This window comes from Ornithodoros turicata, chromosome 5, assembly GCF_037126465.1.
Source record: "Ornithodoros turicata isolate Travis chromosome 5, ASM3712646v1, whole genome shotgun sequence".
NCBI classification, from domain to species: Eukaryota; Metazoa; Arthropoda; class Arachnida; order Ixodida; family Argasidae; genus Ornithodoros; species Ornithodoros turicata.
The window spans coordinates 68,603,032-68,614,596 of NC_088205.1; the positions used below are offsets into that span (position 1 = coordinate 68,603,032).

An 11,565-nucleotide genomic window follows, 5' to 3' on the forward strand; every position below is an offset into this window, starting at 1 on the left:
CCATCGCCAGTGTGCAGGTTTTCAAGCTGGAGTTTTTTGCAGCAAAGTAAACGTCTAACAAAATATGAATGAAATCAAAAGGGTCCTTTTCGGGAAACGATCACGTCCAATCCTTGCTTTGTTTTATTTTTTCTAAAGATACCAAAACTATTGCTCGATTCAGCAAACACCTGCGAACGCTACATGCACGATATATATACCAAATGAAAGAGCGTGAAAATCTGAGTGAATTGATCACAAGTATAGCAAAGAAGGGTATCTACAGCCAGAGAAATGACGCGCCGAATTTGGAACAAAAGTGTGCGCTAAAGCATGTTCGCTATTATTCGCCAAGCAGTTTTTATATCACAGACCGCTGAATTTGCGTATTTGCGCTTAGCCTGCTGGCCTGGGCGTATACTAAACCATAGGAAAAAATTCGCAAGAATGTCGTTTAAAACTCAAGAGACATGCGCGTGCAAAAACGGCAAAAGAGATCTTCATAACGAACCCCGAGACTGGGGAAATAACACACAATAAGTGAACAACTCAAATTCAGTGTCGAATTTTCTCTATTCTTTTTGCACAAAAGCTATTCGGTAGAAATCATTCCTTTCACCGGTGTTTATCATCATATACGGTAAGCCTCTAAATATTGCAAAAACAATTAAAATCGAGGTTGTCGTTGGGACCGTCCTGCTTGATCTGACGTGAAATCGGCATATACATGATGAAGAAGTGGTGGTGGTAGTGTTATTTACCTGTTGGACTTCCAGTTAAGCGGTGCGGTACTCCTGCGTCCTGGGCCAACTTAGTAGGGAACTGTGGCGACATTTTCTTCACAGCGGTTCAGAAAAAGTCACAGAGACTTCCCGGCACTGTCGGAACGAGGATGATTCGCACATCTGACTCGCCTCCCAGCCTCGGCATACGTATCATAAAGAGCTATACCATCTGAGCCCTGCTGGACTAAGACGCTGGCTCGTTACATTACAACGAGATAGCTTCTAATCTGACCTGCGAATCCGAGCATCATACTAGTGGAACTTAGATATTCACCTAAACTAGGAGGAAGAGTTGGGCAGGTAGCCTTGAGAGTGAAAGCCTTCGTTTATTCTGATTGTTCAAGCAAAAGTGTATGCACGACCGGTTTTGCCATTCCTGTTCAACCATCCATGTACCAGAGCGGGTAGGGCTGTGTGAATGGCGGTACGTATAATGGGTTTCATTGAAGTGATGAAACACGTGAAAACTAACAGAAGCCACGGAAATGCTTCACGTCAGGCGACGCCTTGATGTTCCAAAACAAGGGGCAAGTATCGTATATTGATCAGTGTTTGTCGAGAATGCAACCAAAGAAGATGTTTCGTCAGATGAATTCATGTTTAATTCTAGAGCTTTTTACACTGCAACATTGTACCTGCCAGGTGAAACAGTTTCGCACATAAAAACAAAGAAAACAACATCGGCATTTTCTATTAGCAACACACGAAGCATTCCATGAAAAGTATCGACTTGTGACTTGTTTGCAGGCTGAAGTTTCCGCCATTCTACCGCCATCCCCTTTTGACCGTTGATTATTATTTTATTTTTCTATCCTTTAAATTTATCTATCGGTTGAGCATCAATGCCAATGTAAATGCGATAGATGCCTAGCACAGCGATAGAAATAGAATTCGTTTTAACCTACACAATTATTCGATATCGAATCCGCTATGGCAGATGCAGCATGATGTAGGCGATTTGCCGGGATGTCCGGCTTTTCATATCCAATACGCATGGGGTGCCACCGGTATGATTACGAATCGTGGGGATCCTATAAACAATCCAATGAGCAAGATGAAGAAGAGAGTGTGTGTCTGAGCGAGAGAAACGCCGTTCTGACGGCAGGGTTGCTTACCGTGATGTACACTAAATGGGAAACGGAGATGGCTGTGTTCCGCCTTAATTGCACAAGCAAGGCACTGCATATTTGTATATCGTTTTCGCAATTAGCCCTCTCCTACGTTTCACCTATTATGCGACTTCACTGCCTTGCAGCGTTCGTGGCGAGGCGTTGAGGGAGAAAGAGTGAAAGCAACCGCCATGCATGTTACAGTCGGTCTCTCTCTAGTTTATTATAGGACATCTGCGTTGCAAACAAGCATGTCAGCGAATGACGTCGCACTAACGCATACAGCACGTCAGTCGGTACTTTCCAGCATGCGACAACTCAGACAATCCCATTGGTCAGTCCCCAGCCGGTCTTGTGTTTGACGAACGCAAATAAGGTTAGTTTTGATTTCTTTGGCAGCTTTTCTAACAACGATGAACGCGTTCCATCTATAGCTCTGCGCAGCTTCGTGAAGAAAACACATTCTTCCTTTGGTGACTCCGACCACACCAAGTGTATCCGAGTTCTGAGCAAATAGTTCAGCTTTGGCGAAATTAACCTCTCGTCTAAGGCGCCCAGCTTCAGCAGAATGATGGCGTCCCTATTCTCCTCGAGCAACGTGTACTGCGCCAGGTCCGTTTCGAACCGGCACCACGGGCTCTGAAGGAAACTGTTCGAAAGAACTAAGACGATTTTTCGACTGTGCTTGATGCTGTCTAAAATGCATTCGCTGATGTTCTTTCCAGCAACAAAATCTCTGTCGTAAACGCAGAGCTTGAGATTTCCAATGGCGCTGCTTTCCAAGTGTGGCAACAGGACGTTGAATACCCAGGCAGTGTCGTTGTTGCTGTAGGATACAAAGGCGTCATATAAGTATGTCTTCTTAGCTGTCATCGAAACTGATGGTGGGTTTTTCAGCCAGGACTTAAACCTTCGTTTGTAGATGAGACCTCCAACTAGAAGTGCAGCAAAGACTAGAAGTAGCAAACCAACACACGCAATAATGATGATAACGCTTGGTTGGCAAAGCTTTAGCAGCGACGCTTCCGTAGACATAATGTATCTAAGACTAAACTGGCGTGGCGTTGAACATCTATACAGTTCTGCATACGCCAGCGTATGCACTGTGACGTTCGTGTTCCTGAGCCAAGACAGGAACGGGCGGAGATTACAGCTGCATCGGTAGGGGTTCATGGAGAGGTCGAGCCAGGACAGCGAAGACAAACTGTTCAAGGCATCGGTGCTAAACGCCTGGAACTCATTGAAGGAGAGGTCCAGGACGCGGAGACTAGGAGACGACTCATTTTTAACAGTCCAATCCTCCAGTTTGTTGAGACTCAAGTCAAGGTGCTCTAAGAGAGGATTGTTGCCGAAAGTCGCGGCAGCTATTGCACTGATGCTGTTATTCGAAATGTCCAACGCCGTTAGGCCTGGCATATCTCCCAGCGCGATGGATGTATGTATGTCCGTAAGTTCAGTTTGCGAGAGTAGAAGGGTATGAAGATGGTACATGCTATGAAGGACTACGCGAGCAGAACCTGTGCTGGTGCTGAAGATAGGGTTCTCGCTGAGATCAAGGTACCGAAGGCTCTTCAAAGGACTAAAAACTCCTTCAGGAAGACTGTCGATTGAACACTTTTTAATGTTGAGGTACTCCAACTTTTTGAGGCCTCGGAATGTGTTTGCGGTGAACGATGGCAGGGCTCTGTAACGCATTAGAAGTTCCCTCAAGTTGGTCATTTTACCAAGTATGCCTTCTCCAAGGTCAAGCTGTATCAATCCTCTGTCATAGCCGCTGAGGTCCAGTACTTTCAAGCGAGGTATAAGCACTCCCAAGGGAACTACAGGAAATTGGTTGCGGTCGAAAGCAAGCCCTTCTAAGTTGGGCAAATTGTCGAAAGCGTCGGGTCTGAAAACTTTGATCTTCGTAGCTGGCATCAGTAAGTACTTAACCTTGCTCATCAACGGAAAGTCCTTCTTAGAAATCACGCCTCGTGTGCTTCTGGTTATGATAACCACCTCTGCACTTGTTTGAGCAACTGCACGAAGCACATCATATGGCATGCCCTTGTAGAACTCAGTCTGTGATATATCAATTATCTTGAACGTCTCTTGAGTAATGTTGGAGATGGCATCCTGTAGGTTTTGCTGAGACATGTTGAGGTTGTCGCGGAAATAGACTCCTTCCAGATACTTGAAGTACCTGAAAGCTTTGGGATGCACATATGTAAGATTATCACACAGGTGTAGTTGCACGTGTTTTATTGTTGAGTTAGCTAAAGGCGCAAAGTCCGTTTCCGTTATCCTCCAGATAGGCGTGCTTCCGAGGTTAAGAATCTCCAGGTTTGGCACGAACCGAGGAACGATGGCTCGGATAATTGACGCAATTTCGGTGATCCTGGTTCGGAACAAAATGAGCTCTTTAAGGTTTACCAGCCCTGCGAATGACTCACTGTACAAGAACCTGATTGGGTTATCCGTCAGGCTGAGGAACGTGACGTTGCTGAGGTCTTGAAACGCATGCGACTCGACAGTGGTGATCTTATTTTGAATTATCTCAACTTTGGTTATGTGCTCGGTGGGGCTGTAACTGGTGAAGGATCTGGGCGTGAGGTACGTTATCGAAGTGTGGTACACCGCGATGGCCAACGGTGGTCCCCCGAGGATGTTGGTGTTGACTTTAGGGACCCGCGTGCACTTGTGTCCCGAGATGACCAGGCCGCCATCTCCGTGATGCGAGACGCTGCAGTTGGTGATGAGTCTGGTGGAAAGGGCAGGTCCTACACCCATGCTGAGAGTGACTGTGTACTGCGGTGGGAGGTATATCTCGTCTACACGGTGGACCCAATTCCGAGAAGGCATTTTGACCTTGAAACTTGCAGAGGCTGAACCGATCGCCAGCAATATAGGTAGCCACCACAACTCGTGCGAAGGCAGCAACGCCTGTGGCATCGCACTGAATCGTTCATTTATTTACCTGGAGGAAGGAGTAAACAGGTAGTTGTTTAGTTCTTGAAGCAATACTAGATTGCAAGACAAGATGTAGACACAGTTACATTGCTCCAATGACAAAAGACTCTCGACAGTGACACAGTTGCTGTTCCGTTTCAGTCGAACAGTCTGCCTGCATATACTGGCATACTTCAAGATCCAACACTCAAATAATTCATGCCTCAGTAACTGTGCCACTTTAGTTCAGAATGGGTAACTATGTAATCACAAGTCTAGTTTAAGATGAATCCTTTGAAATGAAACCTTTTCGACTTGATCAGATTAAGAAGCAAGAACAAAGTGACATCATTGTCGACATAACTACAAATGCAACTATACCCGTGTTCAACCTAAGAATACCACGTTTGAGACTTGCCCTATGCGCTAGCCTCATCACTACGTCGAAACTATACGGAGCCCCCAACGTGGCACCTGGTGACAGGTCTTACAGGTCTTACCTGGGTCTTACAGTTCGTGCGGTTCTTAGATTCTATAGGGGGGTACATAGTCCTGTGATGGGCAAAGTACCTCAAAATTATACTTGAAGTAAAGTACCAAGTGCCTAGCACCAGTTGTACTTTAAGTACAACTGGTACAGAAGTACTGGTACAGTAGTACAGTACAGTACAGTAGTACTGGTATAGTACAAAGTACCAGTGTCGGCCACTCACTACTTCTACAGTAGTTTAACTATAATTACTAACTACTTTGCGATGGAGTAGTTTAACTAGTAGTTCAACTACTTTTCAGGGGAGCAGTTAAAACTACTTCTTTAACTACTGCAATGTAGTTTAGCTACATCTATAACTACTTAACGTTGTCCATCAACACCAATCCCTTGTAGTGTTCTTGGACACCTAAATATGAATCACAAGCAATGATAAACTTTGGCTCAAGCCATTGCTACGTCAAATACAACGCTTGCGGCGGGATTCTTTCTGTGCCTACATGATAAACTAAGTTGCAGAATTATTTCACAGCAAACGAAGCTTCACTAGACAAGCATTAAAAGTAAAGATTTAGTACACATGCACGACACAATTGGTCTGCACCTCCGTTCTCATCAAACAAGTAGCTCAAGGTAAAGGTCGGAAGTAGTTGGGGCCTTCAGTAACCTAACTACCGTAGTAAACTACTTAAAATAGTAGTTTAAGTAGTAGTTGCCACTACACTTCTGCAAGTAGTTGAGAACTACTTTTTAACAACAATCAGGTAGTTTAACTAGTAGTTTAACTACATGTAGTTAACTACTGGCCGTCACTGCAAAGTATCATACCACAAATGTACTTCAAGTAAAGTACAAAGTTCTTTGCAAAGTCCTTTAAAGTACTCATCAAGTACATTAGTATTAGTATTACGTATCACTGCACGTTTCAACACTTGGTAGTGATAAAACGTGAGGTAATTATGTTTCGACTGTTATCTCTAGAAAGCTTTCAGCTAGCACCTTTGCCAAGTAGTAGAAAACATGGATAGTTTACACCTGACTCATTAATATGAACTGAAAGAAATGATTTTGGGACCAAGTTTTGCGTTTGTATTGCCGATTGGGTACTTGAATACGTGACAGGAAAGTAGCAACGAGAAGGGTACCAATTACACAAAAGTACTGAGAAATGTACTAAAGTACAAGTACTGAGAAATGTACCTAAAGTAGTACTTGAGTACTTGGTAGTTTAAGTACTTCCGATTACTGGTACATACACACCTGGTGCACCACTTGAAATCTCACTGCGACGTCGCCCTCTTCGGGAATGATAGACGGCTACAGAGAACTCCGCCCGTCTTAAGTACACCATTAATCAGTGTATGCGTTACTCACCTACGTCACTCTATCACCCGTAGTCCGAATGGAAGAAGCTCTTCATCGAAAACGAGGAAAAGACCCTCCACTCGCTTGCTGAAGAGGCGCCTCGACAGCATTCCACTTTCCCGGAGCCGCTCCTAAGGTGCACACCCAGTCTGCTATGACGACGCTGTCACTTCAAAGAATCCTGCAACAAAAACGAGCATATCTAAGAAACACGAAGCAAACACGCAAGTTTTTATTATGATCATTCTTTACACGAGATCACATGCCGTGTCGTGAAAGATGCTTCCACCAGGGTATGGCAAAAAAACAACAAGAAAGACAAACGAAGTGGAAGACGTAAGCGTAACCTTCATGTCTCGTATTCATCTCAAGTACGGGTACCGAAGGCTGAATATGATTTACTTAGTGCCGGGACCAAACTGTTTGCCTTACAGAACACGGTGGTTTTCTGATTGCATGTGTCTGGCGTAATAGCGAAGGGGAGCTCCGAGCGTTTTTCCAGGTATTGTCTCTGCGGCATGTTGCTTAGCTGGCCATCAAAGTCATTGACGGTAGCAGTGAAATCATTTTCCCGACACGCATATCTGCCCGTTGAGGTCTAAACCTGACCGCTCAGTGACATACAAGGGAGAGAGAAAAAACTATCTATGAAGACCGCGAACATCATCTGATAGGCGACCGCGACCTGTTCGGCTGAAACAATGTGTTGAATTCACAACGTAGCACTGATTATGTAAGAACATAGAATCATACCAACTGAATGCTCGCTCTGTGACAACTTCTATGACTTTGTGTTCGCGCGGTACCTGACATTATGAACCAGTGAATGTTTCTCTGTGCCTAACGTTTGCCCCTTTCCTTTCCCCCGCTTCCTTTATGCTTTCTCCTGCTTCATCCACTCTATCTCTTTCCTGTTTGTTTGTTCTTTTTCTGTTGTTTTTTTTTTTTTCGCCCACAAACGCGTTTTGGAGTACTCCGTTCTCACTGGGTCAGGAGCAGCATCTCGATATTTTTCTTTCTTTTCCAATTCCAATTCATTCCAGTGTTGTAAAACTGTGTTCGGCCAAAAACGGGTCTGCAGCGGGACCGCTGCGACACGGAGTGACAAGTGGCTGTCATGACGCACCCAGGAGAAGGGGGGCACGGAACTCCAGTTTCCCTGGAAGTAGAGGGGAAACTGTCTCCCTTTTTTTCCTGTGTCTTAACTGCGTTTCTTGTTTTACTTGTTCGAACTTGGAGGTCCTTGGACCCCAGGAAAAGGCATTAGTTTTTCAGTCGCAAAATAAACCTCGCTGAGCAAAGACGTCTTTGTGCTACGTGTCTTCTTATCGGTCCTCTTTTACCGGGCCAACGACAGCTTCACGGTGTCATCCATATATTGTGTAACGAGTGGGATATCGCAAGATATTATTCCACTACACCAGAGCTGTACCAAGTATCAAAATCCTTAAAGTGTACGACGCAATGCTTTCATAACCCTATGTGCTAACTAAGTTACTTAGGCTGTGGTGCTGGTGGTGGTGCTGGTGGAAGGACTCGCCGTTGTCGGCCTCACACAAAGATAGGCAACGTCACGACTGCCGCCCTGGGGGAATGTGCGTCCTGGGCCGACTTCTAAGGGAACTGTGCCGACATATGTCTGAAAACGTCTGAGGGAAAACCCAGGAAAAACTTCGGAAGTTACTTAGGAGAGCGATAGGAAGCACGCGCTTCTCCAACCCTGCAATACATGATACCAGGTCAAAGTCAGCAAGGTTTGCCAAACTCGATTACGACACTCAATTCCTTTGTAGTCGTACAATTGCGTGCCCAATTCACGCTATGCTTGTTCTACGTCTGGAAGGTCCAGCAACACTTTTCCAGGCACATGCCTTCCGCAGGTGACAGCCACGCTGGTACATTCATACGTGACGCACGTTCTAAAAATAAACTGTCATGTTGTGTAACGCACTGTGCAGCAGACAATATAGAAAGAAATTGTCAACTGACTGATAGATACTTCAAATGGGTGATTGCCGAACTGGTATCTTGAAATAAGCACGACCTCAGTAGCTTATAGGACCAAAGCAAACATTCGTAACATCCGATCGTTATAATATCCGTACGTTCATAATATCTGATTATATAATGAACGAGAGCGAGCACTTGTCTTGGCGTCCGCGCGCTTCTTCCATTTGAAACCGATATTAGGAACATTGTCCGTTCTCCTGGAGGGCAGTAGAGGAAGGGGGGGGGGGGGGGGAATGTTTATTAAGAAAAAAGAAAGGAAAGGTTAGCCAGGCAAAGAGCCGGCTTGCTATTCCAAACAAAGGAAAAAGGGAAAAAGGAATGAAAGGAAAAGGAAATAAAGAAGAAACGAGACACTAGAACAACGTCACATGCAGTTCACGAGTACTGAGACTCGGAGAACACTGAGGAGAGCGGCAGTGACAGCCCACTGGTTGGGGTGCAGGTAGAGGAACGGTCAAGAACAGTCTCTGTTCGAAATACTGGCCGCTCCCAACACAAGACTTTTGCTTGGATCTACCTTCACCAAATCATTGGACTTTCTACTTTTATAAGTGCGCTTTAATATACGCATTGATATCAATAGACTAGTCTCTAGCTCTTGGGCACGGAATAAAACGGATTATATATGTATATTATATAATATTATTGTATATAATAGGATTATCATTATTAGTATTATGATAGCTATTTCAGCCAAGTTACGATACCTTGTTATCGTACCAAGTGTCTCCAAATAAATCGACGACTTCCAAAATTTAAGAAACCCGTTGTCATAAGTTTGACAGCTCACCTAACCCAACCTCATAGCACAAAATAAAAAATAAAAAAAAGGTAGTGCGAAGGTCACGTATGCAGCAGCTTTCGTAGAAATCCAGTGCGATATCTCGAAGAAAATACGCTGCGGAAATACACTCGACAACAGATGACCCACGGACCTTTTCTTACGTGATCTTGAAATACCTAGTCGCAATTTTCCCCTCTCTTCTCGCCCATGCCGTTGCAAGCGTTTCCCAACCACGTGTCTGGGAATTACGTCTGTCGATGTCGAAGCTCATGACGATTGGGTCATTGCTTTGCAAGTGACATAAAAAACTGTACGTCGGTTTGACTCCTCCAGCGTATTCAAAGCGCATGCGAGGGTGTTTAATTGCATGTTACTTGACAATTCCTTACATTCCAAGGGCAGACCTTAGCAGATGTCTTTCACGCCTTCACACCTGATCACACCTTTCTGCCCCTAATATTCGACTACCTATGATTAAGCTACGCTCTTTATGCTTTCAGAAATTCGCCATGTCAAAAACTTTTTTCTCAAAAACTCTCAAGAACATTTCGCCAGGTCAACAGTTTCGACTTTCAGCACAATGAGGACCTATGTACTGCCACGCTATGTAAGGTCATCCACAGGGATGCTTTCAGTTTTTCTTCATTTCGAATGCGTGGAGACTAGAAAGTCGTCGTGTCTCCCAGGTGAAAAATGGCTGAAATCCCAAGTGGAAAGAATTTCCATTTACGTACAAAGTGGTTCAAAGTGATTTCAAGTGGAAATCCTTTCATAGCCACTTGGGATTGCAGACATTTTTCACGTGCGTAAGAGAACACTGTTCTTGCTGTCGATGACATATCCCATTACACAAATCTCAAACACATTTACAATATCATTCAGTACACGGTACCACAACCGTTAGCTATCAAATCGCCAGTGGAAAACGCCTGTCCCTCTGGTGCGCTAAAATTGCAAGAATATCTCATGAAAACGCTATTTCAAATAGTGACAATGACTCAAAAGTCAGACTCACCACATCTAATGTCGTCCACATACTCCAACACGAGCACTACACGCACAACAGCACATCACACTGTCACACTACAATAATCACAACACTACATTACACTGTTACGCTACAGGCGCACACAGCACAGCAGTGCGAGCACAGCAGCGCGAACCTTCCCTGTGAATCTCGAAACCCACAATCGCTCACCGTGTTATGCGCTGCCTCGGACGCCCTGGTCAGCCTCCGTCAAAATACGTCCGCCTGAGTTACTGCAGAGGAGAAATGGTACATATCCAGGGAAGAACAGGCACACTGCTGCGGACAGAACAGGATGCCGTGTTGGTTGATGGCAGGTGAGTGGCGCAGCCAATAGACGGCACGTGAGGTATGCCCGCGGCGACGGCGAGGAGAACGCACTACGTACGCCTTTGGAGGCTTCCCGACGGATCGGTCCCGGAAGGGAATTCCCCCGGAATAACTTGCGTCATAAGAAACGGCTAAGCAACGCCGTATAACTGATCTTTTGTTGTCGTCACTCATTTAGTGTGCGTTATTGTCAGGGCCGCTGATGACATCTTTCGGATATCTTTCGGAGTGTCCAAAAAGGGGGCTTAGAAAGCGGTCACATCGGTTGATTTTAGAACTGAAGCTTGTGAAAAGGCTGCGGAAAGGATACGAGAGGTGTGTAAGTATTGTGGAACTGTACTTATTTTGAAAATAAAGAGCAACAGCAAGCTAGAACCTGGTATCTGTGGGGTAAGCGACGTTAGGTTTGATACCAATTTCTCCTCATTCTGATGTCCGGTATACTGTGTCAAATGCGGGGGTGCATCACAATCATGCCCATACTTTGCGTTGTGCGCGTGGCTTTCTGCATGTGCTACTTCAAAGGTCTTTATAGTCTCCCATTTGATATCTGATGCTACACCCAAAATTATCATAAATCTTTTGGATGGAAGTCTCCTCAAGCTCTCTCGTCACCGTCAACGTAAAAGTCACCAGCAGTTGAACAGGATATGCGTGCAGTAGATATTACTGAACAATCGGCTATACGTGAACAAATCTATTTCCATAGTAATTTAGCAAGATTTCCATGTTTCATAATGAGATTGTAGCAAGATTTG

At 44.8% G+C, this 11,565-nt stretch overlaps 1 protein-coding gene across 2 annotated transcripts; it reads right to left on the minus strand.

The window, feature by feature from the left end:
• Window positions 1–2,076: 2,076 nt before the first annotated feature.
• Window positions 2,077–10,788, minus strand: LOC135396163 (toll-like receptor 2). 2 transcript variants are annotated; one of them, XM_064627191.1, is made up of 3 exons: window positions 10,649–10,788; window positions 6,666–6,837; window positions 2,077–4,829 (listed from the first exon to the last, which is right to left on the minus strand). In XM_064627191.1, exon 3 carries the CDS (start codon window positions 4,802–4,804, stop codon window positions 2,192–2,194), a length of 2,613 nt encoding a protein of 870 aa, XP_064483261.1. In that variant the 5' UTR covers window positions 4,805–4,829; window positions 6,666–6,837; window positions 10,649–10,788; the 3' UTR covers window positions 2,077–2,191. The 2 variants fall into 2 exon arrangements, with proteins under 2 accessions (XP_064483261.1, XP_064483262.1); XM_064627192.1 differs by lacking the exon at window positions 10,649–10,788 and adding an exon at window positions 10,466–10,602.
• Between the last annotated feature and the right edge of the window lie 777 nt (window positions 10,789–11,565).